At 45.1% G+C, this 27038-nt stretch overlaps 6 protein-coding genes across 8 annotated transcripts; 4 read left to right on the top strand and 2 right to left on the bottom strand.

The window, feature by feature from the left end:
• Nucleotides 1–879: 879 nt before the first annotated feature.
• On the top strand, nucleotides 880–6257 carry LOC131262679 (nuclear pore complex protein Nup160 homolog). 2 transcript variants are annotated; one of them, XM_058264733.1, is made up of 14 exons: nucleotides 880–1093; nucleotides 1160–1268; nucleotides 1352–1644; nucleotides 1714–2094; nucleotides 2162–2577; nucleotides 2645–3295; nucleotides 3399–3799; nucleotides 3888–4091; nucleotides 4161–4279; nucleotides 4349–4626; nucleotides 4712–5009; nucleotides 5079–5254; nucleotides 5333–5995; nucleotides 6073–6257. In XM_058264733.1, the coding sequence occupies exons 1-14, from the start codon at nucleotides 1003–1005 to the stop codon at nucleotides 6115–6117; spliced, it is 4125 nt and encodes a 1374-aa protein (XP_058120716.1). In that variant the 5' UTR covers nucleotides 880–1002; the 3' UTR covers nucleotides 6118–6257. The 2 variants fall into 2 exon arrangements, with proteins under 2 accessions (XP_058120716.1, XP_058120715.1); XM_058264732.1 differs by having other exon boundaries at nucleotides 5330–5995.
• A 2277-nt stretch (nucleotides 6258–8534) lies between these two features.
• LOC131262397 (uncharacterized) lies at nucleotides 8535–11695 on the top strand. Of its 2 annotated transcripts, XR_009178221.1 has the most exons (3): nucleotides 8535–8568; nucleotides 8661–10166; nucleotides 10274–11695. XR_009178221.1 is itself a non-coding variant. In XM_058264391.1 (2 exons), exon 2 carries the CDS (start codon nucleotides 8989–8991, stop codon nucleotides 10036–10038), a length of 1050 nt encoding a protein of 349 aa, XP_058120374.1. In that variant the 5' UTR covers nucleotides 8535–8568; nucleotides 8661–8988; the 3' UTR covers nucleotides 10039–11695. The 2 variants fall into 2 exon arrangements, 1 of the variants encoding a protein (XP_058120374.1); XM_058264391.1 differs by having other exon boundaries at nucleotides 8661–11695.
• Nucleotides 11696–12373: 678 nt separating this feature from the next.
• LOC131262977 (uncharacterized) lies at nucleotides 12374–21004 on the bottom strand. Its single transcript, XM_058265087.1, has 5 exons — nucleotides 19572–21004; nucleotides 15410–15760; nucleotides 15035–15343; nucleotides 14296–14964; nucleotides 12374–13703 (listed from the first exon to the last, which is right to left on the bottom strand). Exons 1-5 carry the CDS (start codon nucleotides 19647–19649, stop codon nucleotides 12750–12752), a joined length of 2361 nt encoding a protein of 786 aa, XP_058121070.1. The 5' UTR covers nucleotides 19650–21004; the 3' UTR covers nucleotides 12374–12749.
• Nucleotides 21005–21494: 490 nt separating this feature from the next.
• LOC131263359 (U6 snRNA-associated Sm-like protein LSm5) lies at nucleotides 21495–22211 on the top strand. The gene is made up of 3 exons (XM_058265546.1): nucleotides 21495–21686; nucleotides 21776–21972; nucleotides 22068–22211. The coding sequence occupies exons 1-3, from the start codon at nucleotides 21641–21643 to the stop codon at nucleotides 22107–22109; spliced, it is 285 nt and encodes a 94-aa protein (XP_058121529.1). The 5' UTR covers nucleotides 21495–21640; the 3' UTR covers nucleotides 22110–22211.
• LOC131263358 (uncharacterized) lies at nucleotides 22210–23079 on the bottom strand. The gene is made up of 2 exons (XM_058265545.1): nucleotides 22981–23079; nucleotides 22210–22883 (listed from the first exon to the last, which is right to left on the bottom strand). The coding sequence occupies exons 1-2, from the start codon at nucleotides 22999–23001 to the stop codon at nucleotides 22287–22289; spliced, it is 618 nt and encodes a 205-aa protein (XP_058121528.1). The 5' UTR covers nucleotides 23002–23079; the 3' UTR covers nucleotides 22210–22286.
• A 1424-nt stretch (nucleotides 23080–24503) lies between these two features.
• On the top strand, nucleotides 24504–25617 carry LOC131263945 (uncharacterized). Its single transcript, XM_058266231.1, has 3 exons — nucleotides 24504–24859; nucleotides 24940–25026; nucleotides 25104–25617. The coding sequence occupies exons 1-3, from the start codon at nucleotides 24612–24614 to the stop codon at nucleotides 25507–25509; spliced, it is 741 nt and encodes a 246-aa protein (XP_058122214.1). The 5' UTR covers nucleotides 24504–24611; the 3' UTR covers nucleotides 25510–25617.
• Nucleotides 25618–27038: the final 1421 nt, after the last annotated feature.

Genomic DNA, 27038 nt, shown 5'->3' with positions numbered 1-27038 from the left:
CTGAGTGCACCCTTGCGCTCGTAGTTGGACAAAGAGGTACCTCTTTGACGAGCGATTTTCACAGCGAGTACGAATTTCCCTGCGAAACGCACTTCGCGCTATGGAGCACTGGAAGCGTGCTCTTCGGTATAACGGGATAGTTATCGAGCGATTGTGACTAGCGCTCTGTAGCGCTCTGCAGTGTCCGGCAGATCTACCAAAGTGGTACCTCTGGAGGGTCCCGTTATTGATCGATTGTGGCTAGCTCTCGGTAGAGTTACCAAAGAGGTACCTCTGAAGGTACCTCGCGCTCCGTTCAACAAGGTGAGCGAGAGTGGCTCGCTCTGATCATTAGAAAGAGCTACTTGACGCAACACTAGTTGCAATGAAATACGCACAGAAATATTGCAATGACTGTCACTTTCGCCTGAAGTGTCATATTCTATTTCATTGCATTGAAAGATTGCATCCGTCTTTCCGTCGTCTCCGGATTCAACCGGACTCATTAGGATTCAAGTGGATTCAACCGGATTCAAATTATTCAAACCAGATTCAAATCGGATTCAAACCAGATTTAACCGGGCTCAAATTGGATTCAATCGGATTTAACAGGATTCATCCGGATTCATCCGGTTACTCCCTGATTCAACTGAGTCCAAACTGGTTTCAATCGGATTCAAACCGGTTTCAATCGGATTCAAACCAGATTCAACTGGATTCAAACCGGATTCAACGGATCAAAACTGATTCGCTGGCGCATCCGGAGTCGAATCGAGCATTCTTCCGGATTCGGATGCGGTTTGAGGAAGAAGGAGTCGGGTGAAATCGCAAATCCATTCCGAAGTTCTCATCACTAGTTCTGACACATGCCAAAGTTGGCGTTGCCGCTGAAAACACCGGCAGATTTTTCACAACACAAAGTCTAGTGCACGCACTATTGCGTTGAGCTGTGTATTCGCTTCGTAAATTAGCTTCAACAGCTTTCTCTAAACTGAAAAATCCATCTAAGCAAGTTGGTCCAACATGGATTCATTATCTATTACCCAGTTCAAAGAAGTTCCTCTCCTCAAGCAGAGTATTGAGCTGAAAAGAAAAACCATCGATGTGACGTGTGGTAGGTTGGATGCTGATTACTTGTTTAACTTCCGCTAAAACTTACGATTGCATTCATTTATTCAAGGAGGATATCCGACTTTGTTGATTGATTCGAAAACATCCGAGCACTCGGGTGGTTTCATTCTTCAAGGGTCCAATGTAGAACGCCAACATGGCGCACGGTTTATATACTGGTAAGTTCATTCGATACTGCAGTTACTAGGTGATTTGGTATAATTTAGCAAACAATTGATCTGTCTTTGTACGTATACTTCAGGCGTACGTTGAGAGAAACCATTTACTTATCCGAGACATGTCTGCATCGAAATGACCTTTGGCATGAAGTGAAAATAATTTTCAAAGGCAGTCCAATTCTATCGGTGGACATCGACAAAGATGTGAACCTCTTCATGCTTATCGTTACAACAACTACCTTTCATCGGATTCCCATTAAACGTCCATCGAGCAACGATAGCATTCTACTAACTGAACAGGATTCAGTGCTGTTTACGCTCAACGAACATGTCATAACGGATCCGATGAATTGCTATAATTTCATCAATAATATTGGTTTGTATCGCGCGACAAGCGTGTGCAGCGAATTTAACGTTCTTTTTAACTAAATGTTCTGTTTTACAGGTCAATCGGTCCCTACGATGGCCACGGCTGTACACTGCGCCGGTAAAAACAGCAGCTCGTTTGCCATTGCTACGGCCAATTCACTGCATCTCGGAACGATGAGTTCGGGAGGTGACAAGCCGGAAGTTAAGTTTGTGAAGCTGGAGTGCCAAACGCCATCGGTAGCCAACTTCATCGAACAAATTGGTTCCGTGTGGAGTACGAACCGTACCAACCAGTCGCAGGTTGTTACGATGTGCTGCATTACAGCGCCCAACCGGGAGGATCAGCCACTTCTTTTCACCGTCCATCGTGACGGCGCACTACGCGTTTGGCTGCATTCTGGGCAGCTTCTAACCACCGAATATCTGAGCAAGTACACCAGCGGTAGTAGGAAAGATTGTAAGTTTAAATGGTTGAAAACGGCGTGCGCAGCTGGGTAATTGATTACATTTGGGTTTCGTTACAGTTCATAGTTGCGTTTCTCGCGGATCTAATGCATTGGTCGGACTGTACGTGTCCTTTAAAACATTTTCCGAATTTGTCATCCTTCGGCCGACGGTGACGTCCGGTACTGAATCGCTAACACTGCAGAATGTGTACACTGTTCTTGCGCCGACATTTGATCTGATCGATTTCCAATTGTGCGAGTACAACCTCTGGACGCTGTGGTGCAACGCCAAGAATGAAATGCAAACACTCGTCTGCGAGCTGCCCGTTCAAGGCAAAATGGGGAAAATGAATTGGCAACCGGTGGCCACGGCAAGCGCTGTGGATGATGATCTGCTGGAGCAGGCAGATGGTATCGATTTGTCCGAGTTTTACTGCAAACGCATTTTCAACTCGGGACTTTTCCCCCCCGTTGCAATTAAAAAGACCCTTATGGTAAGCTACGCGGTCTTTAACAATGTACGTACGTACGAGGTTAAAATTTGATCCTCTTTTCTTCCAGATGCTTAAACAGGATATAAGCGGTCGTGAGGGAAGCCCTGTCATTGGCAGCATGTTGCGATTGAAGCGGGACGTTATCGCCTGCATCAAGAGGCAGCTGCGGAAGGAACAGGTCGCTATGGAGCGGAATGGACCTTGCGATGAGGAAAAGCTGCTGGAAACATCGAATCAGCTGTGGGAAAAGTTTTATCGCTACTGCGTTCAGTACAGTGAAGAGTCTTCTCGTCCCATTGGTTTGTTTCTCTGCGAGGAAATGGGCGGTGAGGCAACCAGTTTTGCCGTTGGCCTGGTTCGCAAACATGTTGTCAGCTTTATTCGCTCGTGCGATCATCTGGAGGCAGCATTTTATAGCACAGAACCTCAAGCAGTAGCCGAAACATACGACGGGACAAATTTGCTTATCAGTTCGCTGAAAACACTGGAGCAAACTCTGAGCCAGGATGAAAAGCTGGAGCTTGGCAACTTTCTCCAGCAGCAGCAGCTCCTCGCAGCTGTTCCAAAGTTGCAGGATGACCTAGATGCTGACATGCAATCACAGGAAATGATGTCTCAATCTGAACCTGAACCTGATGCTGAAGCGGATGATGAAGACAATGTTCAAACGGATGATCTGTCGCAACTCGGTGCCGCACAACATCATTTTATTGCATTTGTAAGTTTCACTTCATGGTTTATGAAGATTAAGCACTATAAATGTGTGTGATGAACTGTTTATAGCAGAGGATCAGAGTTAAATGAAATGTTTTTCTCCACAGGATACAATTCGCAAGTTTGGGGCAAAGAAGCTGGATTTATTGGAAGCCATTTATAGTTTGCTTGACTTGCTAACGCCCACTTCTAAACCTAACTCGGAACTTTTGAAGCAAGCTTGGGAGGAGAATTATGCTGGTGGGTTGTCTATTTTCACCGGTCCGCACCTTTACAGCGAATTAGCCCTGGAGACAACGAAACAGACTATCGAATTACGTTACACAATGCTGCGCAATCTGTTTGTGCTGCAGCATCTTATTAGAACGATGCAATGCGACTATCGGAACGAAATGGTTAACGTGATGTTGGCCAGACTCGAGCCACGTATCCAAACGTTGCTGCGTTCCTATCAAGCGATGAGCTGGATTGCTAACACGCGTCTGGAGTTGGATTGGTCCCGCGGAAGGTTAGATTGTTGCCATATCTGCTGAAGACGGGGAAAACCAGAAAATATCTTAACTTTGATTCTTTCAACTTATTCTTGCCATTTTCAGAAACGAAATAGTCTCCACCTATCCACCCAGCCAACGAAACACTCCACTCACTTTACTGCAGGCGTACGCCAGGTGTCGCCTATACTACAAACAATCTCGGGAACCTTGGCATCCAGGAAGTACATTGGATGAGCCATTGGATGAAATTCCCAACTGTTCGATGCTTTCGTTAACGCAAAAAGCAAACGTCATCATCACGCACTTGTAAGACTTAAAAAAGCGAGTGTGTTTAACCATTGGCCATTTTTAATTTTATTTCATCTACCATTTTAGGTCCCCAATGCATGACGATTTTCGTTTCGGCGAGTGGCTTTCAGAAAGCGCACTTACGATCCATATCGATAACTACGTTGAGCTGGTGGGTGACTGGTGTCCAACGAACAGATTTTCTAGTAAGTCTCACCAGCGTACACAAACCGACTGAAATAAATATAAATCCTTGTTTTTTTTTTACTTCACAGGAAGCTTCATCCAAGCCAAAGCCTTTCTCCTCGATGGCGATACGTTCAAAGCTCTTGATCTCTTCCTGAAATCACACGAGGGAGTCCATAAGGAACGATTCTTGCTGAAGTTTATCTGTCATTATGCAAACGGAGAGAAGCGCATGGTGTCGCCGTATGAAATCGCGTCCACGTACTTTTTACAGGTCATTCGTCTTTTTGAGCTGTACGGCGCACACGATGTTGTTCCGGTGCTGGTGAAAATCGCCCTGAAACATACGTTACAACCGGAGCGGCAGGTAAGAGTCAGAGCCGACCACGTTCACACTAAACGATGGGTAGTAAGCTGTTATTCTTACGATTTTTCCCCATCGATCGTTTTAGGCAATGTTACAGAACATTGAATTCTGCAGCTACATGACGTTGGGTCGCTATAAGGAGGCCTACAAGTCGCTATGGGAAAACGTCGATCCGGCACGCAGGAAGGATTGCTTGCGTCAGTTGATCAACTTGCTACTTTCGAATGGGGACCTGGGTCGGCTAATGATGCTTCCGTCTCGCGGTCACCTGAAGGACTTCACTGACATCATTGCCATGAATGCACGTACCTCAGATATGGAGGACGGCCTGCGGTACGATTTCTTGTACGCATTCTTCGTCGGAAAACATTTCATGCGCGATGGTAAGCTCTGATTGATTCATATGCTCCAGTCATTCAGTACTTATCGTACATATTATGTTCTATTTACAGCTGCTGATATTGCGTTTGAAGGTGCGATGCGTTACATTAGCGAAAACACTTCACGTGAACACCTACAACTACACTTCCGGATGCTGCTGAAATGTATCTCTTGTCTTGCCACTTTACCCACGTGGCGAGCGTGGGTAGCTCGCCCTATGAACGATAACAGCAACAATGACGCGCAGGTATTTATCGTCCTAGTGTTTTGTGCAGCGTGTAAGGGGATCCATTTTTTAAATTAACCCGGAAATTATCTCCATCAGAGCCTTTCCGCTGAACCAGCGGTGCTCAACGTAGAAAAACTTCAGGAGCGGTTAACGATCGTACAAGCTATCCTTTGCCTTGCAAAGAACGCCGACGACTCCAAGCTGCTCGCGTCGATGAAGCCGAAAGAATTGGTAACGCTTCTTTTGCACCGAAAGAAGTATAATCAAGCGTTGCAACTAGCGCACTCCAGTGTGCCTGCGATGGTGGCCACGGTATACGGTCATCTGGCAAAAGCGTGTGTGTCAGCTTCATCTACCAGCGCAGACAACACCGACAACAGCTGGCTGCATGAGAATTGTTTGGCGGACATTCCGGTCGGCAAGGACGGCGCGTCCACGGCGTGGAACTATTTACAGCACATTATTGGGAACGAGCCGGAAGATTTGGCTGTCGATGCGCATCTCGCAGTTCTCAACAATGTTGTATCATCCGGCGCAAGTGTTCCTCTGTGGCTTCGAACTTGGTGCTTCGAGCATAGTCCGGTGCAATTGGTTCGAACCTACTGGAGCCACGGTTTCCTAGAGGACGCCTGCGATTGTATGGAGGAATTGTTCAAGAAACGGTACTTCACGCCCGGCCATTGCCATCATGTTGCCTTCCCATTGACGCTGTACGAGCGCCTGTATTATGATTTGGAAAATTCGCCAAACCGTTCACAGGTAGGAGGATTGAACATTGTTCTATTTTTGTTGCCTTTGCGCAATTTTAACCTTATTTTTTGTTATTTCATCCACAGGCGACTGTAGACAAATATCTACGGCTGGTAAAAGATTATATGTAAACCGTACTTGGCTTTCCGTCACTTTTTTTCTTTTGTATCACATTTCCAGTGCTTACTGATAACAAACAATAATATTTCATTCATTCATACAGAAATGGAAGAACTGTTTTTTAATAATAAAAATGCATGTAAATGGTAGATACGTATAGCGTCTAGTTATTTACAAATTATTACAATTTTCCCCTTTTTCGTAAACTGTGTGGAAGCTAAAAAGTGAACAAAAAAATGCTTATTTTGGATTTCTTGTTTTATTCTTTACATTGTATACACATTTTCATGTGTTAATAACAAAGATTAGTTTTAGAAAAAAACAATCAGTCAAATTTAATAATTCGGGAAAACTTTTCGAGCCACGACCGTTAAATACCGTTGGTTTTGTTTCAAATCTGGGGAACCAAGGTTAATTTTACCAAGCTCTGTGGCAGCCAATAACTTCATTCAAGCAATCTTGGAAAAGTAGTGAATTGTCAAATACTTCAATTTACGCTTCACTGCAATGCATTTAGTGATGGGAAAACTGAATCCCTACGGGGATTCGAATCTTTCGATTCAAATCCATTCTGAGATCCGGATCTTCGAATCCGAATCCCAATCCGTCATATCATACATGCTCATCTAATGCCGATTTTTCATATGATGTGTTTAATTCAATGAATGATTTACATAAGAATATCAATATAGTTGACATTATTCTTCTAATTGTATTCAAACAACACGACTGTAACCAGGCCGGACCCGATGTGAGTCTGACTTGCCAAATAAGAATTTGATTCACAGACATTGACTAACCGCGGATATATTTATCGAGTAGATATTGACGTTCGTGAAGTAAATTTGGTAGAAAATAAAACTTTGGAATAAAATCGAAGAAACGAACACGCAAATATAGCCAACAATTTGAAGCTAATTAAAAAATGTCTAAGCAAGCACGCTGGACTGGGCAATACTGCTGGTGCACACAGTTTCATTCGAAAGATTGTTCATGCAATTGTTCTATTTAGCGTGAAATTACCAGTAAATTTATACATCAATATTGAGTATCGTAGAGGAGCTGTTAAACTCGTTTTTTCATGTAGATCCATTTAGTAGCAATTAAAGATTGCAGAACTAAATAGACCATTCACGGTTCCTCAAACTATTCTTTCACTTAACATCCTGACCAAATTCGGCCTCGTGTGTCGTGTCGTTCTGGTTCTAATAAACCACGTTATATGGTTTACCTAAGAAGGTATTACTTTTTTTGAAGGTGCACAACCATCTCATTTTCTAACGAGACGCCACTGGTATCTACACATCTAGCTGTAGTTGGGTCCCTTTCTGTTCTTGATAGTGGCGCCACATTATCAACCAATGGTAATTGGCGGTGGGAACTACAAACAGAACAGAAATATTCTTTTACACTCCGGAAGGTGGTGCCTCGTTAACCTTGGGGGACTCGGCGATTTACCTTTCGATGTGATTGCTTGGGACCGTTGTATGCAAGGAACAAAATCAGGTCCCTTAAGTAGTACTGGTGGGTTTCACCACATTATCAACCCTTGATAGCTGGCGGTGTTAACCAAAACTGTGCGAAAATACCTGCCCTACTCCGGAAAGTGGTCTCCTTTTGCTAGTTGGGAAATCTAAGATGTACCTCCTTGTGCCGATTTGGCGACCGTTGTATGAATGGAGCAGAGTTGGATACGATTGTTCTGGAGAGTAATGCCCAAATGCCCCCTCTCGTTTGATGATTTATATTTAATATCGCAAGATACTTTCGTCCCTCTCAAACCTATGTAAGGGTAGGCGGTGGGACTCATCATCATCATCATCATCATCATCATGTAAACAAATCAATGTCGGTCTGGAAATTGTTTATCCTAATCTGAATCCCCAGAATCCGATTCAGAATTCGGTAAAAATGGTCTGGTCCTGATGAAATGGGTTTGGTTGGGTAGAACAACTCGGATAATGGACATTCTACTGTATTTCTAGGTAAAAAAAAGATTCCAGCAATTTTTCTCTCTTTAGATCGACTAGTCAGGAAATCTCTAGATCGACTATTTATGTGACTAATTCGACTCACATCATTGTGAGTCGATTCAAACAGTTTAGGAACAAGTCAGAATCGAATCAAATCGAGTCCCAAACCACTCAAATCTGATTCGAATCCTAATCGAATCAAATCGTTAGAATCCGTCAAATAGGATTCAAATCTTTAGAATCTGTCAGATGGGATTCGAATCTTTAGAATCTGTCAAATGGGATTCGAATCTTTGGAATACCTCTAGGGATCGAATCTTCAAATCTTCCGAATCCCGATTCTGTCAACACTAATTGCAATGAAATGAAACAGAAAAACACAAACAGTCTTTCGATAAGCTGCATCTTGCGGTTTTAGTTTTTTTAATTTGCCAATTTGGTTTGATCAAATTCATCAATAACGGCTACGCACAGTGAGAGCTACACTCGGTAGGTGTCCTTCGTAGGTGTCCAATGTAGGAAATGTTAGTTGTTGCTTTACGTAATTCAATCATGGTGATGCTTTTTTCGTCTCTCTTCAGTGGTCACACACAGCGTTGCGTTTTTTTAGTGGCACCTAAGTAACGACATGCACTACACTTGAATCGATCGAGTGACCGACTGACTGACTGACTGACTGGATGTTGTGAGTGTGTCGAGCTGCTTTCGTTGCACCACTTTCTCCAAGCTCCCGAAGACCTGGAACGAGTATCGGGAGATCGCAATTGACCGAATTTTAGCCGTTTTCCCCAGCTTTTTCGTTGCTCCATGCAGGGCAACTTTGGGAAAGCATTAGCCGTTCGAGTGTTTCTTGCGCGGAGAAGTAGTTTGTGTGGATAAATTAGTTGGCGTAAATTAAAATCAAACGGCATGGATTCTGCCAATGGCAGCATCACGGGCAACTCCAGTTGCCAGAAGAGCGATCTCAATCTGCTGGTGAAAAACATCGTCAAAATATTGCTCACCACGTCCAAATACTTTCACTGCCCGTTCTGTGCCGACGAGTACCTGTTCGAGTTTACGCTTAAACATCACCTGCTGAAGAACCACGAGCGGGATCTGGAGAAGATTGTCCGATCGCCAGACGCCAGCATCCGGTTCTGCGAGAGTAACATATGCCCGTACTGTGGCGCCCTGTTCTACTACATTTCCGCCCTACCGAAGCACATCATGAACAGTCACAGTCGCGAGTGTTTGCTCAAGTGGCAGGCGATCGAAAAGGAGAATAGTCTGGTGCGGAAGCTGGCCGCCGACCCGAGCATCCAGTGTGTCCCCTGCTCGCCCGGTCTGAGTGATCTTTTCGACGAACTTTCGACGAGTGGACGCGGCGCAGGAAACAGTGGTGGTGGCGGTAGTGGCAATATGATACAGCTCACGAAACCGTCTCCCCTGCTTAAGAAGGCCCTGAGGAATGTGAATCGCATAACGGCCGCGACCGGTGAGAGTCCGCAGCATCAGCTGATAGGAGGCGTAGAAACGACGTCCGCATGGTCTAGTTTCGGATTCGATAGCTCACTCCCGCGCCGGATTCATCAGCAGCATCATCATCAATCCGCTCGCCGGGAGTTGCGTTTCGGAGATGAACGCGTCCCATCGACTGGCGACAGCTCGACGTCTATTCGTAATCTTCTTGGCGCGGGTGTTGGCGACGGTTCCGGTAGTGGCGGCTGCTCACCCTCGCCTAGTACCGAGACGGTCTCGTCCGTGCGCAAACCAAAGTTTCAGCGGAAGCGCTTCAACCTTCGCTCGATCAAGCCGAAGTTGAACTTCCGGAAGTATGTGCTGTCCAAGTTTTCGAAGAAGTACCATTGCAAGATCGTCACAAGCACGCCGAACAACTTCCTCGACGATGGCAGCAGCCGCGATTCGGCCCGGTTCCTCCACAACCAGGAACGCTGGAACCGGATCCATTTCGAATGACGAAGGTATGGTTCGCCGTTTTCATGCGTCATCGAGTATCTTTGCGGGCTGCTGTTTTGCTGTGTCTAAGCGAGGAAGGAAAGATGCTGCTTCGGCGCCCTGCCTATGCTTCCGAGGAAAAAGCGAGAGTAAGTCGAGTTCATCATTTCATCCTACGGTTATTCTCCTTCAAAAGAATTCTTTCCCACTGTCTCTCTATCATCATTTACTTATCTCACCATGCCGCGTACTGCAGCACACATCACAAACTTTGAAAGTATTTTGTTTTTGCCGTCCCTTTGCCAACAAAAAATTGCCACTTCGTACTACAAACGAAAAAGTGGGAATATAGGATCGTTCGTTCAGGAAAGGCGAATCCACCCAATGTTATTAGACATGTAAGAGATACGATATACCACTTGGCTGTGCAACCAATTGTTCCTTCCCAAATTCCATTAAAACTACGGGAAGCGAAAGGGAAATATCGTATAGTAATCGAACTATTCTACGTTTCATTTAGAAGCTTTGATGATCTTTTGAGTTTTAAAAGAAATTGCTGCTGTTTAGAAGATGAACTGAGCTAATATTTATGTTTGTCTCATATGATCATCGTTTCGACCCGCAAAGCAAATCCATAGATCATTATCGCAGGGCGAAGACTTTTAGAAGTCGTTTCTTTTCTCTAACAGTTAAAAATAAATACATGAATTATAATAGCATACTGAATAAACGAATCTGAATCGGAATCGGATCGGATTAAAAGTAGTAAACTGTCAGTGGGCAACACAGAATGACCCAACTAAACACCAATTATCCTATAACTGGACCAATTACGATCGAGTGGATTGATATCGTTAATTGCTTATTAATGACATTATAAAAATCTGGAACTGCTTGAGCCTAGAAGGGAACAACAACAAATGAGACAAACATTTAACCATTTTACTAAAAGGTTGAAAGGGGTAAATACATAAGCAGATAAACATAAATTGCCCCATGTTAGGCAGATGTGAAATGATGCATTTTTCACCCGTTAAATAGCGAACCTTAACCATAGAGAAATACTGGAGCAAGTCGACGAAAGTCCACGAAAGTGCAACAGTTTTAGCGTAAGAGACAAATGTTGAATCTCGTTCTTGCCTTCCATCGAAATTAAGAAGAAAACAAGCTACAACGGAAACACCAAATCTCTAAACTTTAATAATTAACAAATCGAAAGATCGAAATTTTTATCAAGATATTTAAAACTAAAGAAGAATCTACTTTTAATAGCTTACAGTACCGTACGCTTCCGGCAGGTCGAAAATAGAGCAAACAATAACGCGGATCAAACGCGCGCCAAGCAAAAGATGTTCCATTCATCTTGGATCGAAGCAATTATCTCTAGCCTTACTAAATGAAAAAAACTCTTTATAATAGATCTTACATTTCCAAAACATAACAAAAAGCCATCGGTAAAGCTCCTCCACAAGTGAGATTGATATGTTTTTGATCATCAACCGTTAGCGAACTACTTATATTTACTGCCAGGCCATCGATCGCGCGTGGTGCCGTAGGTAGGGCTATAGAATATATCAACACGTTCCAATGGAGAAGAATTGAGGACAGACCCCTACAACTTGTTAAACTGTTTGAATAAATAAATAAACCTGATTCACATTCCGTTCACGAACTAACGAAAGATAACATACACATTTCGGAAAATTATTCTTCCGCGCCAAAGTGAGCGCATATGTTCCGTATCCTTTGTAAGATTGATGCATTTTATTATAATCTCATTCTAAACACATAGTACAGCGAGTACATACTGCTCCCAAATTCCAACACCATCCTACGATATTGGTTCGTTCCCTGCCATCCGTGCCGGAGTGGCACCTCTTTTTGCAGTCCTTGGTTCTTTCTCCTTAATCCATATGCTCTCTCAGTGCTCTTTACTATATCCACTGATTGCTTTTCCTTCCTTCTGCATAATCCTTCCGCCAAACGCGCCGTTTGAAGCGCCATTAAACCTATACTCTACTAAATGCTGAGCAAAATGCGCTTGAGTGTTATCGTCTTATCGACCTACTCTGATGGTCGCTACTCTTGTTTTGAACTCTTGCCTTCTGCAAATAGGATCATTTATACCGCGGACTAGAATAAATGTGGCAAAGAGGATTTCATTTGTTTTCAACCGTAACGAAAACACACCGTTTTTGCCATAGTTGTTTGCAGCGAGTTACGGTAACCGCGTTGACAGAGTGAAATGAAAAACTGTTCCATTATAGGGGTCCTGAAATCCTAACCCGATGTTCACACGGTTTCAAAGTCTCCTGCCACCCAGACCACTGCTACCGTTCCCCGGACCAAACTAATGGACGAGCAGTTTTGAGTATTATTTGATTTGATTGGTTAAAAGCAGTGAAACGCACCTACGCTGAACACAACATAAAGACGAACATTTCACTACAAAGTTTCCCTCAGCAACTATTGAACCGAACCTGGTCGATCGTCATTTTAAACGCTTACAACTTTCAATAGAAAAAAGGATCTCCTATCAGTAACCTTGCCAACCGTACAAAACTATCATGACGGGAAGAATGTATTGTTGTTTGGAAGCTTTCTTCTAACCGAACGGTGTGGCACAATGGGATTGAAATCGTGCGCCATCGACACTTCTAGAGCTCCCTGGAAAACTCTGGCCAATACTCTGCTGAAGCAGAAACAGTATAAGGATCAAGCAAGAATGTCTTCTAAAGGCGGGCAATTTCTGTGAGATTGCTAGCCGACTTTTTGGCACCCATGGGCGCCCCACCGGAACTGCTAGAACCGGATCCACCGAGGGTCGAGTAATAGCCGGCCTTATCGTGCACGAGCTCCAACGTGCCGCCAGAACTCCCTGTCAACGGTGCCGTCTCGAGGCAGTCACAGGTCAGACTAGAGTCCGAGTGATTGTACGGTCCCAGTAGATTCTCCGTCGATTTGGTTGTTATGGTCGTCGTGGTGGTGGTCGTCTCCTGGAGAAACTGTGTCGGCGGTGGGGCATAGTTTTCCACGTCGACAAACGCCGAATAACGCTCGTAGCCATTCTTCTTCGGGATCGAGTTCCGGTGCTGGATGGTGATGGTGGTCTGGGTGCGTGTTGCCGTCGGCAGGATGGTGGCCGGTTTGGCTAAACCAGCAGCTGCAGCTCCACCACCTCCGACTTCCAGGTAACCGTACCCGTAGCCGTACCCACCGTAGCCCTTCATGGCGAGGTTGTCCCACGATTTGGGCTTGTGCACCGCCGGCAGTGGTGGTGGCGGAGGATACATGGTCAGCTGCTGAGCTGCTGCTTGTTGTTGCGATTGCTGGAGCTGCACCGCCGGCCCTCCGTGGTGCGGATGGACGTACTTTTGGATGTAGTAGTGATGTTGGTGCGTGTGCGGCGGTCGTCCGCCTCCGACGGGGACGAGCGTTCCACTGCTACCGGCACCGCTGGCAATGGAACCACCGACCGGGGGCTTTTTGTGGACCGAGCCGGAACCGGAGACCGTGGTTGACTCGCTGTGCGGCTCCCAGTACAGCGTGTCGGTGCTGATGGAGGTGCTGTACGATGCCGGTGAATGCTCGGCCGCCTGATTGAACTCGCTCGAGGTGCACGAATGGAGACTACAATGGCTGGCGAGACTAGCGTTTAGGTCATACACTTTCGAATGGTGATGATCCTGGAAATGCAAAGCGGTATTGTGTGTGTTTGTGTGTCGGTGAGGTGTTGGGGGAAATGGTTGAAGGATTAGATGTTGTTTCTAGCCAATTCTTAGGATCTACGAGGAAGATTTCAATGCCTCTTTAGTTGAGAACTAATACTAGAATACCTAGGAGTCGGTTAGGCACTTTGTGAGTTTTAGGAAACTTTGTGTTTAAATATGGACTTCAATCATTTTGCTAAATTTTTTAAACATACAACACAGTAATCCTTTTAGTAAAAATCTTTGTACTGTTTTGTGGATCTTCTGAACATTTTGCGGATTATCTACGAAATTTTCGTATCCGGGTTTACCGTGCCACATTTTACTACGGATAAACGGGAGCCTACTGTGATCGAATAGTATTATGACTCTGGACACAAGTTAAATTCAAATTGAATGCATACAACCTGGGTGTTCTATTGTTTTGTCCCTAGCAAAACGACAGAGTGTAAAGAGAACCTTACACCATCATTATGTCTAACAATGGTAGAAGAAGGATATTTAGCACGAAAAAAGGACAGTCTACGAAAGCGTGCATGATACCGACCCACTAGCCGCCGAAACTTACGTGCTTATCTTTGTGGCGATAGAGATAGCTAGGCTGGGACTGTGGCTGCTGTTGCTGGTGTTGCGGGTGTGACTGATGATGCTGCTGCTGTTGCGGTGAGATATGTGGCTGTGACTTCGGTCGGGGAATACGATCCTTTCCCCCGGCGCTACTCTCTCGGTCCCGGTGTTTGTGCTTGTGGTGGTGGTCCTTGTGGTGCTTGGACTTACGGCGCGACGGTACGCACTGCGGATCGCAGCACGGACTGGCGAGATCGTACGCGTCGAGACTGGTATTGTCCTTCTCGCCACCGGTGGCACCGCGGCTTTGCTTATCGCTGCTGCTGCTACGCAGGAAGTGGCCCATGCATGGATTGCACGAGTGCCCGTGCAGGTGGCCGCTGCGCCGGGACGAGCCGGATTTCGTTGCTTTGGTGTCGTAGTTATGAAGACTTTTCGTCGGCGAGGCCGCCGGTTGGTGCTGCTGTTTGTTGCAGCCACCGAGGCTGCTATTGTCGAGTGACGAACCGCGCATCATGTGCTGATGGTCCTTGCAGAGTTTGGCCGCAGTTGGATTGCCCGGCTGGGCGCACGTAGTGTAGTCCGCCGGTCCACCAGTATCGCAGCTCGCGCTGGTGATGGTTCCGGCTTGGGAGGGATGTATTACGTAGCGGTAGTTACTATCGAGGCACTGGAAAACAAAGCCATTCTTATACATCATAAAAAGCCGAAAAAGCACCGACCAGCAACTCCTAGCTTACATGGTAGGCCAGCATAAACTGAGCCGGCGGTGGAACTATGTACGTCTTCTGTCGAAGCAACTTCTTGACGTCCTCTGTCGACGCCGCTGGACGGCAAAAGGAGGGACCGGAGCCGGACTCGACGTCGGTCGTCGCGCCCGGATCCGCGTCGTCTCCCGACGCTGCGGTTGCTTTCTTTCTCGCTGGCAGGCTGTGAGTTTTCCACTTTCCCTCCAGCAGCTCACGCTCCCGTAGGCAAATCCGCTCCAGATCGGCCATTTTACTTTTGAGCAAATCCTGCAGCTGGATGTACTTGAGGTGAAGTTCAACCTGGAAAATTAGATCGTATCGTGATTAAAGGGAGGGAACTATCCAACGATGTCGTATTTGCCCTACCTTCCGACAGCAGTCCTCGAACAGCACCACCATGCGCATTCGATTATCACAGTTTTTGATAAAGTTGACCAGATCCTTGTGTTCGGCCTTCTCCATATCGTAACCGTTGATCGAGAGGATGACGTCGCCCTCGCGCATCCCGGCCCGGTACGCCGGGCCATCGTACTCGACGTAGTCCACGTACGTGATCACCTCGACCTCCTGCTCCTTCTTGTAGTGTATGCCGTAGCTCTGGAGCGTGAAGCCGTACGAGCCGTTCTTTTTCTCAACGATGATCGTACGCCGCCGTCGGTCCTCGTCCGGCTTCGTCGACGTTACGCGGTCGGGTTTTACTTTTTCCAACACCTGCGACTAGGAAAAAGAAAACAATAAAAAAGAGAAACAATTCAAACATTTTAAATGCGGATAGAGATGAAAAGAAATTGTAACATCCAATTGTTGAGGAATCATTAAAACTGAGCCAATCGTGCAAATTTTCAAAACTGAGGGTCAGATCAAAACCTATCAGCTTAGTAAACTAATCGTTTCTCTAATCTCTAATAAATTAGCAAAACTATATTTGTTTGAAGGAATTCAAAGGTCCATCTTTTCCTAGTGTGGATGACCTGTTCTCATCTCAATGACCTGTTAGTTATACGATGAAAGGAGAAATAATTTTACTTTTTCACAATAATTCAACCGCTAGAAACCCGAACATTGGCACGTGTTGTTATTACCATGTCTCGTTTCATTGAAAGGGTGTTTTTAATTCGAATATTTTTTGTTGGATTTTTCTGCATTCTTCCAAGACAAATTTAAAGGCTTTTCCGCAGCAATTGCAGTTTATTACATTAATATCAGCACATGTGTGGATCACCTATCTATCAACAGATTGCCGAACCTCGTCTGGACATAGCTCAGGCTTGCACAGAAGTTGGGAATATGCAACAAGGTATGGATGCCTGATTCCTATAATAACTAATCAAGTGTGTAGGGTAACATATTCCAAGCAATCATGTCAAATCAAAAGAATTTAATGCCTGAAGAATACTGTATATATTCAATTTCAGTACATATTTTACATTGTTACATATGACCAACTAAAAAAAGATGGGGGTATCGAGTATAGGCATAGATCGGCTCCGAGACAAAGAACACCACTGGAATTTCTTTCTTGCTCTGACAATCCGTTGGTGATCTTTAAATCGTCTATCATAGCCTCCACAATTAACTTCATGAATTTTATTAAACCACGACTTGCAGCCATTTCCCATTTAGGGATAAGAACTATGGAAGGAAATGCCAAAGTCTTTGGTTGAAAGGCTACACTCATTAACCCTTGCACAGAGGAAATTTATTTTAAAATGCTACACTCAGCATCTTGATTCTCTTTGCCAGTTCTTACAGAAGAAAAGCAAACATATTGCTGGTACCGAGAAAAAGCAAATATTTATCAAAAATATTATTTAAAGTGGGTCACACTTGTCCGCAGTCTGAAGCATGTAGCCTGCCTCTTTCGTTTGCAAACTTCAATCATGCTGATGCTTTCTCATAAATTGCACGCACGCCCCCTCAAATGGCGCTGCTCCTACAGGTGTCGGACCACGTGCACAATCTCTCAGAGTGCCCGCATAGTTGCATCGCACACCCATTATAAAGATCATCAAGACAACAGCATCTCCAATGAAGTATCTGTGTGTATATGCTTTTTTGTTCCATTGGCGTATGGCCTGGCAAAAGGGTCGTTGTTGTCGCGTCTATGAAACACGTTCCCGGAACCGGCAAGTGAGCTCATCGGTGCAGAAAGGCGCACCCACAAATGCCGGAGCTCTTTTGATGATTATTTTTGCTGCAGCTCTTGCTCTCCACCGTCCCCCGCTGATTTCACCATGCGAATTTTGTCTTTCTTGGGGCGCCGTTGCTCCTTATGCTTGAAGTGGCCATTGTGCTTAGAGAGGACGAGAGGGCGCACGCCCCCTATGCTGGTGGCTTTTAAACCATGTCTTGTGGTTTGTCGAAGCTTTTCCATTGATGAAAAGAAGGAGTCTCTTGTTGTCTGTTGTTTCGATTGTTTTCGTTGTTGTTGCTACTACAACTGCATTGCATCGGGAATGGCGGCGGGGTTCGGGGGTCTTCCGAGTTGACTTTAGCGCCTCCTTGTTCTCTCTGCACATTCACAATATGAAAGTGTGTTTTTTTTTGCTTTTTTAGCTACGGTTTGCTTGTTTTTCCTAACCACACAAAAAGCTTCCACGCATTTGGAGAACGTATACAAGAAGTAATAGGTAAATCCATATTCTACCCACCAAATTGTTTGACTATTCCTTTTTCACACGGCAGGAAGAGAGAAAGATAAGAAAGTATAATCCTCGATGATGGGGGCGGGCCACGTGAAGGGTTCCGATGTCACGTGAGCCGTCGTTTAAACCACCGTTGGGGAAATGATAGGTCATACTTTCAATAGCAAAGCAGAGAACTGGCATGTCACGGATCTTGCTAGCATTTCGATCACGAAAAAGCCGTATATCCTACGTAGCCGTAGGCACAAGAAGTGGGGTGCCAACCAAAGGTTGCAAGTGAATAAAGGTACTGTGCTTCCGATCAGCGGTCTGTAAATACAGACATAACATACACACATACATACATACGGGCTGAAGTGTCAATGGACGGGTCATAGGGCAAAATTCCCCCCCACACGGTGTATGGGAAGGGGAACTTTGCGAATATGACGACAAGGACGAAAACCACGCGGGCGTGCAAACAAGCATGAAAAACGTCTTCACAACCAGCACCTACGGTTGTGGATGGTTGTGGATGGTGGAAAAGAAAATCGAAAGCCGGAGGCAAAAGATAGGTTTAATCCGGTAGAGTATAGAAAATCGTCGATCCATCTTCATGGCGAGAATAAAATCGCTCGAAACTGAAAGGCAAAATCTGAATGATGTGTGAGCCATCCGACTTGATCTTGGATTTTACCGTTATTAAAATGGCATCCATTTTTTCTCCCGTATAAAAGTACATTAATCGGGATTGAGGTTGATCCACCTTTTATTTATAAACGCTCATTGAAATAGCTTCTTTACCGCTATTTGAAAAATACTAAAGAGATGATTTAGTTATTCGTCGCCAATTCGGAGAGAAGAAGAAGCGATTTTTTCCAATTTGAATAATCCAAAAGAAATTCTATTGTAATGACAAAATCGATTGCTCAAGTTGAGGAACATTAAGTAGTAAACAACTTTTAAAACATGCTTGTTTAAAATTGATGATATTCTTCTAAAATTCTTGAGAATTTTTTCAGTACTGCATTGTGTTCGGTTTGTTCGTATGTTCTTATTAAAGGCACATTAATTTCATCTGTTGTTTTACTTTTCAAATCATAAAATTTAGTTTTATAAATACTGCAAGCATGTTTATGGAACAAAGTAGGCTTTGTAATCTAAAAACATCGAACGAAATATGTAATTCCTTTGCAAGCATTTTGTGTGGATGACATTGAAGGTAAGAGATCTCTATGCGCGGCCGTCTCTTAAAGTTTCACAAAAAAAATGTTTAGCTTTTAACTTTGAACCAACGATAGCACTAAACTTCCCGTGATTGAAGTGCACTGTTGCTCAATGTCCAATAAATCATGAGGTGATTTGTCGCCCGGTATTGTTGACAAAGCTTAATCAATCTCCACGGGGGAATCTAAGCAGGCGTCAGCAGAACAAATGAGAATGTTAATTAATTTCTTCCTAGTTGGCAAGCATCGCGTTCTTCCATTCCGTGCGCAAACACCCACTGCATACTAACTACCTCGCTCAGTGCAAAGAAGCTGCTTGAACGAAAAAAGAAACCCCGCATGACATCAGCATAAAAGCATCGCAATCGAAACGATTTCCTCCGGAGACACTGCCGCTGCTCGGGCCCTTCCAATGCGAACATCACGCTGCAGAGGCAAAACTAAGTTCTAGCACGACGTGCAAAAACCAAATCGTTTCTCTACGTTGCGCGCGCCAGTGTTGTACCCGAGTGATTGCAAACTGCATTCCTTGTTTAAGATGGGATTTTATTTTCTTTGCCCCTTCGTCTCTCGAGCATTAATTGGACGGAAGTGTCGTATCTAGGACCAATTGATTACATAAAACGGCGCAATGTTCCGCAGTGCATTCACCATCCTCCACCCAAGCCGATCACTTACCGATGATAATTCCAGCTCGTCATCGCTGTACAGATTGTTTCCGGAGCGATACTTCCGACTGTTCCGGTCGGGGTTCATCTTGCCGATGGTGTGCTCTCCGTCGACTGCTATTGAACGACACCGAGGAAGGAAGAGTGGCAGGTAGAGCTTTCGAGACCCGTACCCAAGAAACCACTAAATATAGCTACTACTTTTTCGAGTAAGTGATCAAACGCTGGATAGGGTTCGTTGTCACCAGCTGCGTTCACCTTCTGCTTCGTCCGGGGATATCTTCCGATTCTTCTAAAGCATCCTTTATGGAAGGTCGGGGTTTCGGAATGTGTTCCTCTTGGTGTTTATGTGTGTAAGTGTGTGTGTGTATATATACTGGCAGTCCAATGGCAATTTTGGCACTTGTTTTCTAAAAGCCTCTGGATTTCAAACACTCGACACTCGAAGCTCAAGTAAACACCACTATAATACTTGCAGAATTTTAGTATACACAGGATACACCCGACCTATGTTTGATCCACCGGGGAGACGGTGGAGGAGGACGCGAATTATCACGCAACCGATACGGATCGATTTTTCCTGCCTTACTTCATGTTCGTTTGTTTTCTTTTTCCAACACTCGAAACTTTTAAATCCACCACTTTTCCGCTATCGATTTTTGATGCGCCGCCTCAGGAGAACACGCGCCAACCTCTTCGGTGTGTGTGTGCGTTTGCGTGCGGGCTGGAAGCAGGTGACTGGAAGCTTGTACACATGTCCCGACGAAGGGCACGATGGGCCCGTGGTGAAGAGCCATATTGGAGGACCACCGGGGCTAAAAGGATGAAGGGAAGCAAATAATCCAGGAACACCTGGTTCGGATAAACACGAGGCTCTTGCGACGGTGGAACTGATGTAGTTGATTTGTTCCGTGGTTGATGATTCAGTACTTTTGATATGCACTACAGTGTGTCACTACTGGTGGAAAAATTGCACAACTAAGGATTTTGGCATTCACAATTAATCCTTCACTGTTGAACTCACGATGGAGGTCGCCATTTTTTCCCCAAACGATTCATCCACTTTTTATGTACTCCGAGTACAATGGAAACCAACAAAGACGAAAACGATTGCCACACGAACTGGTTAGCTGAGTTAAATGCCCCGCTTGGCTCGAAGGTGCGGTGGAAGGATGCTACTAACGATATGACACTGCAAAAAAAGGACCGATAACACAGGATCGTCTAGATTATACAGCTGGACTCCTTTCCTAATCAGCGGCCGCTCCTCCGGCCGATGGCGGAAATGATTGCAGACAAAACGGGAAACCCCTTTTGGATGGCACGGGACGAGACAGTGGAGGAAAACAATAAAAAAAACTTAGCTAACGTGCCATCCGTACGGTCCGGCCGCTGGCGAGATAATGCCCCCCTGCTGGTTGGCCAAAGGCCCGATCCAACCGACCACGAGACATTACCCCGACGGATGACAAACCGAACGCACTTTTCGCGACATTTGCTCTCCGGTAGCGTGCGAATGCGCATGATCCGTGCCGTGATGTTTCAACTAATTGTAGAAGCCGATTGTCTTCCTGGATTGTTAAAGGGACGTTAGACGTGCGCAAGTAACAGGAAATAAAACAAGTAAAAGTTGTTATTCTTAATTTTTAAATTATAATGCTTCGAATATGTTTGGAGTAAACCGTTGTGATGGTGCAACGTTCATCGTATAATGGAACAACATCTTTAAATTTTCTACATTAAAAACATCAATTCTGAGAAAGTTCGCTACTAAAGAGGCCAACAAAGGAATGAAAAACTTTTGAGACAATTTTTAATTTGCGTACATTTTCAAATACTCCCGCCACGTGCTTCCTACAGAGCGTTTCTATAGCAACCTTGTTGCTCAGTGTGTAGCTCGATTCAGACACTGCGCTGACAGTTGGCGGATGTCAGCTGCGTTTCATAAACAAACATTTTTACCGGCGTCGGATTGTATTTCGTTTGCACGCTTCTCGGGTGTTTCGCGCTTTTTGTAGAAGGGCAGATTATAGAATTTTAGGGGAAATAGCAACAGGAAAAAACCGAACTACCTTCAAAATGGCCCAGACCTCGGTAGCGAATCAATCGACACTTCTACCCCTGGGTAAGTAGCAAACAACGCACTCAGGGAACAGCCACACTGTGCGTGTTGTTGAAGACGCCACTTCGATTGAATTGATATCCTTTTTTCAGAACTGGTCGATAAATGTATCGGTTCACGGATACATATCATCATGAAAAATGACAAGGAAATCGTTGGAACTCTGCTTGGGTTTGATGACTTCGTCAACATGCTACTGGAGGACGTGACCGAGTACGAGAACACACCGGAGGGCAGGCGGATAACCAAACTCGACCAAATCCTGCTGAACGGAAACAACATCACGATGGTTTGTCGTTTGTTTTGCTTGTGGTTTCTTTCCATTCATGTACCGATACACGTCTGTTGTTAATATGTTTTGGAATATACATCTTACCCTTGCAGCTTGTGCCCGGTTCCAGTGGCGACCTTCCGGATGCTTCGTAAGGAAGGAACAATACCCGACAATCTGATTTCCTGCTTCGCTACGGTCTAGGTATTAGGGTGTGAATTAAGGTTAATTAAAGCGACGGAAGAGTAAACGAGCGAGGTGTGATATTTTGGTTTATTGTTTTGCAAAGAAATGGAACATTAAAAAAAACAACAGACGGAATCAAAAGTTCCTTACACTCCCGTAGTTAGGATCACTGGCATGGCTTCAACTTCCTTGATCGTCTTCTTGATTTCCTCCTCCTTTTGCTTGTCCAGCTGATCGATACCGATCACTGTGAGCTCGTGCGATACAGTGGTCGAGTGCGAAGTTACTTCTGTCGTCGCAATATCGGTGGTAACTTCCGTTTCACTTTCCGTTACCTGTGTTGTACCTTCATCGGCAAGCGTAGTACCTTCCGTAGACTCCGTCGTTGATTGCTCCCCTGAATCGTCCGCTTCGACGACGGCAGTCGGTGTTACGACCGTTATTTTAATGACTCCTTTCGAATCGGTTTCATTCTCATAAACGAGCTTCTCCGTTTCTGCCAGCACATTGTGTGCCTCGGGCGTGATCGCAATGAGCGCCAGTGAGGGAAGCACATTCGCCGACTCCAGCTTCACTGGTGCCGGTTCGTCCGCCTGCACCGTGGAGCTTACATTGTGCTGGGCTTCATCTTCACTTACAACGACCACACTGTGGGCAATGCTGCTTAACGCCGCACCGAGACCGGTGGTTTCGTCAGCCGGAAGTGGAATGGCAACACTGGCAGCTACAAGCACCAAACAAAACTGTTTCCAAGGGAGATTACCAACAAAATCGTTAGTTTAGTAATTCAAGGGAGAAAACATTCGCCACTTCCTTCCCGAAACGAAACGGTAAACCTACCACAAAAGCTGACCTTGCCATTGAGAGCGTTTAAATTAGTTCCTTATCCACCGGCAACACTGGCCGCTGTTCTCGATGGGTAGAATCGTACTAAATTCCTGCAACTAAATTGAGGCATTACGATCGTCCACGTTTTTATGCCTCTCGAAGGTCGATAATAGCTAGGGTACTCAAAAATAAAAAAAGGAAACGATCGTAGACGAAGGGAAGGGGAAAAATATTCCTAGGCGAAGAAAGATACACCACCACCGGGCGCCCATTGGGATTGACATTGGTCGTGGCAACGTTTCGTTATCGTCCGCGCCGTGCATCTCCGCACCGTTGTGTGGCGTTGCTGGATGCTGGTTGTGAAAATTAGCAACTTCACCGTCACATGTCGTGAAGGACTCATTTATTGCTACGTCACATCGTGCTGATTTATTTTTTCTTTTCCCTCTGGTGGGAGGGTGCTTTTTGCCGACACTTTGTCCGGAAGACTCAATGGTGTAATGCGATCGGTAAAGTATTGCTCAGAACTGCATGCAAACGGTACATGATTCATCTATCGGGTTTGAAGAAAGAGGTTCGCCGAAGTTGGTTGGTTTCATTGCCACGTGTTGACACATTTTTCAGTTCGGCGAAAATGGCGAAATCAGTAGAAAGCACATCCAGCAGCTAGATTTTAAAATAACATCATAGAAGCGCCGTTGGAAAGCATGCGAAATAGAAAGAAAACAAAATCCATCTTCTAATTGCTACCACCTTGTTTTAACACATCCAAACCGTCTAATAAGATGCTAAATGATTTCTAATACGTCACGGCCTGCGCTGATGATCTGGAGCAGTTTTCCGTTGGTCTGAGTTCTGTTACTAACTTCTTGCGCTAGACAGTTCAAAATAAATTAGAAATTTAAAATCGGTTGAGTATTCCTGCAAAGCGAACCATGCGGCGCAAATATTTACGGATTTTGAATAAAAAACAAATAAAAACCTTGTTCATACTAATCACAGTTCAAGGGATGATCAAGACTTTGATTAACACTTTGGACCATCGTCGATCGCAGCATGCTGGTTATATGATTCACCATTTTTACGTCGATCGACTGCTGCTCACTCAGAGCTTAAAAGGCTTACGGATCAATATGAACCACTGACCCATCACTCATCCCTTCCGCCGAACAATTTCGGATTATCCCGACGTAAACAGTCGTTCAAACCGATAATTGTTAACCGTGTTCTTCGCTTCCTGTCTTGCGAATCGATGCGAGTGTATCGGTTCTTTTCTCATGTTGGCGTAATCTATCCGTCGCAGTTCTTTGCCTGTAAAGCCTTGGCTCGGAGCATGACGTCTCCCAAATGTGGCTCACCCCTAAATGTCCCTCCGATCCCCTCCGAAAGGCAACACCCCACGGAGTGTGGAGGTGACATTCCAGTGCTAAACGGTCACCGAACGAAAACAGGTATAAATAGACCTAATGGATCCCGCCGGAGGACGGACGGTATCATTCGCGCACAAACATTCGCGGAGGGAAAGTCGATCAAATCATCGATCATTTGATACACACATATCCGTACCCGGTTCCAACGGTTGGAAGGAGTTGATCGTGCGAAAGTGCGTTTGGTGATTGATTTAGTTTAATAAAACAAAACAAATGGCACCGAAAGGAATGAACTCGTGGAAGCTAGTGGCCGCACTCTACTGTGTCTGCTGTGCTGGACAGCTGTGTCGGGCGGGACCATTGCCGGAAGAGTTCCCGCAGGACAGTTCGACGGAAGAGAACCATCCCACAGGCTATCCACTAAACTCTCTCTACAGCCCGATGGAGTATGGGTCAACTTTGGAGGAAGCCCAAGATGCTCTGCTTTCGTCGAATAGTTCCCAAAACGGCACTAAAGAACTGTAAGGATCACCAATTGCTTCGCGTGACAGTTTGTGTCTAACAGGTTCCTTCCGATTTTTGACTTCCTCCTCTTCATTAGGTATGTGATCAAAGCGGTCGTTTATGAAATCGGAATACTTGCCGATGTGCCAGAAAATGAAACACTGGAAGGAGATGAACCGATCACGTAAGTAGCTCTCGAATACCGCGTGGTAGGAATAAGAGTCCTATTGATCGTTTCCGTCTGAATTGTTTCGCCCGCAGCCACCAGCAGGTAGATCTGTCCTTCTTCAGCCACGGCGACAACGATACGCACATCAATCTCGGGGACATTCCGGTTCCGATTCAAACCAGCGTGCAGGGTCAGGTGTTCACTGGGATCGCCCCCGTGCACGTCGGTGCCGTCCCGACCAACCTCAGCGATCTGCTATCCGCCCTGCCGATCTCCGGCACGGTCGTTAACATTTCGCAAACGAACAGCTCGTACGTGGAGGTGCACAAGCACAACGTGAGCGACGCGGCCGTCCTGCTGAACCAGAACAACCTGAACAGCTTACCGTTCTCCAGCTCCGCCAGTGAACCGCTGGTGCCGGCCAGTGTCGACGAGACGGTGATCGGCCTGACGACCAACACGAAACCACCGACGGACGAGGAAGGCGACAAAGAGTAGGGAGGGGGGAAAATCGGTGGACTGCGATTCCACGACAGTCACGTGCGCTTACGAACAACTTCCTAGGCTAAGGTTATTTTTAATGATAAATTAAAACACAAGCAATGATTTATACTCATTGAGTCTTATTTAACACGAGAAAGAAATAATGAGACATCTATTAAATTATACCGCTAGTGTTCCGCCCAATTGTGATTTCTAAGCTTTCACATGAATTCGTTCCTCACAATGCTTCCTTCGTTATGTACATGATGATCTGTGTAACGACCAAAACATTTGAACTACAATTTTGAACATTAATGAAGTCGTAGTAGGTCAGGCAGTAGGTCAGTAGTAGGCATTAAGAGGATTTTAATTAATCCGTGAAGTGATTTCTGCTCCTAAATTTCTGAGTTAAAGATTTCATGCATTTGTGAGCCATGGAAGTGTAGAACAGTTGAACAAATACTAAGCTTGCTGATGCAACTGCAATTTGTTTGCAAATGCCTAATGTCTATTGACTTCATCAGTCATCCGAGGTGATGAGCAGTATGAATAAACCGCGACCTACACGGCTGGACAAACGATAGTTTCAAAGTAAAAGAAAAGCCAATCACCCGTGTACACATTGGTGGCTTTTGAATGAATTTGAACACGGATTTCCCACATGAATGGCGGTAGGAGGAAGATGAGATGTTCACTGTTATTTTAAACAATTATAACAAAAGCGAGGTCCTGTCATGTTCGCACCTAAACGCTTAACATGGTAATTTTTGTTGACCGACTATCTTTCATTGATCCGTTTCCGGCCGAACAGGCGTGGAAAAATACCACGGTAATGTTCTGTGCGCATCGCTGCCGAAACAAAGTGAAGTGGTCCGAGGTGTCTTCGAACGTATTTAATCTGGTCGTTCCAAGGCTTTAGTCGATTAAATGAAATGGTCCGGTTGCTAACGTTGCTGGTTCCAGGTGTGAGAGTCGTCACAGTCTTGGTCACCACCGGGCGTCGTCATCCATTAGCACCCGGGTGCGCAAAAATAAGCTTTGATACGATACGGAAGAACACATTATCACGATGGAGAAGTTTGCTTTGGATATCTGTTCTCTTCTTTTATTACTATTTGGATTATAAAGTTTTTTTTATTCGTACTACATACTGCCCTTATGATAACTTGAAGCCTTGTCTTCTTACACTGTTTATATAGGTTCATTTATTTCATGTTCAGATTTACAACCATCCTTTTCTTGCATTTTACCCTTCACTTCCTCGATGCTCGTTTCTTTGCATGTTTATGCTCCATTTGTTGTTTATAACTCGTACACTGCTTCTAAACTGTTCACAATCTCTGAGCTTTTTGCTTCCCATGATACCACAGTGGGAACAATATTGAGTTGATTAGTACTTTAAGCTGAAACTCCTCCTCTCGGACGACGCTTTGCCCGCGGCCGGTATAGCTCGTGTTGGTGAATCGTAATAGGCTAGGCGTTACCCTGCGCCGGAATAATGTGCATTTTTCTATGACTCGCTAGCCAACTGCGATCAGCCAGCG

Source organism: Anopheles coustani, chromosome 2, assembly GCF_943734705.1.
Source record: "Anopheles coustani chromosome 2, idAnoCousDA_361_x.2, whole genome shotgun sequence".
Classification (NCBI taxonomy): Eukaryota; Metazoa; Arthropoda; class Insecta; order Diptera; family Culicidae; genus Anopheles; species Anopheles coustani.
The sequence above is the reverse complement of the archived record's forward strand: the minus strand, read 5'-3'. Positions and strand labels throughout refer to the sequence as shown.

Excerpts from the sequence above, each read along its gene's own strand:
- LOC131262679 (XM_058264732.1), top strand. The coding sequence starts at position 1,003 with ATGGATTCATTATCTATTACCCAGTTCAAAGAAGTTCCTCTCCTCAAG. Across the intron at positions 1,269-1,351 it reads GGCGCACGGTTTATATACTG|GCGTACGTTGAGAGAAACCA; the intron begins GTAAGTTCATTC and ends CGTATACTTCAG. Across the intron at positions 5,255-5,329 it reads ACAGCAACAATGACGCGCAG|CAGAGCCTTTCCGCTGAACC; the intron begins GTATTTATCGTC and ends AATTATCTCCAT.
- LOC131262397 (XM_058264391.1), top strand. The coding sequence starts at position 8,989 with ATGGATTCTGCCAATGGCAGCATCACGGGCAACTCCAGTTGCCAGAAG.
- LOC131262977 (XM_058265087.1), bottom strand. The coding sequence starts at position 19,649 with ATGAACCCCGACCGGAACAGTCGGAAGTATCGCTCCGGAAACAATCTG. Across the intron at positions 15,761-19,571 it reads ACGAGCTGGAATTATCATCG|TCGCAGGTGTTGGAAAAAGT; the intron begins GTAAGTGATCGG and ends TCTTTTTCCTAG. Across the intron at positions 13,704-14,295 it reads ATCGCCACAAAGATAAGCAC|GATCATCACCATTCGAAAGT; the intron begins GTAAGTTTCGGC and ends TTGCATTTCCAG.
- LOC131263359 (XM_058265546.1), top strand. The coding sequence starts at position 21,641 with ATGGCCCAGACCTCGGTAGCGAATCAATCGACACTTCTACCCCTGG. Across the intron at positions 21,687-21,775 it reads ATCGACACTTCTACCCCTGG|AACTGGTCGATAAATGTATC; the intron begins GTAAGTAGCAAA and ends TCCTTTTTTCAG. Across the intron at positions 21,973-22,067 it reads ACGGAAACAACATCACGATG|CTTGTGCCCGGTTCCAGTGG; the intron begins GTTTGTCGTTTG and ends TTACCCTTGCAG.
- LOC131263358 (XM_058265545.1), bottom strand. The coding sequence starts at position 23,001 with ATGGCAAGGTCAGCTTTTGTG. Across the intron at positions 22,884-22,980 it reads TGGCAAGGTCAGCTTTTGTG|TTTTGTTTGGTGCTTGTAGC; the intron begins GTAGGTTTACCG and ends CCTTGGAAACAG.
- LOC131263945 (XM_058266231.1), top strand. The coding sequence starts at position 24,612 with ATGGCACCGAAAGGAATGAACTCGTGGAAGCTAGTGGCCGCACTCTAC. Across the intron at positions 24,860-24,939 it reads CAAAACGGCACTAAAGAACT|GTATGTGATCAAAGCGGTCG; the intron begins GTAAGGATCACC and ends CCTCTTCATTAG. Across the intron at positions 25,027-25,103 it reads GAAGGAGATGAACCGATCAC|CCACCAGCAGGTAGATCTGT; the intron begins GTAAGTAGCTCT and ends TTTCGCCCGCAG.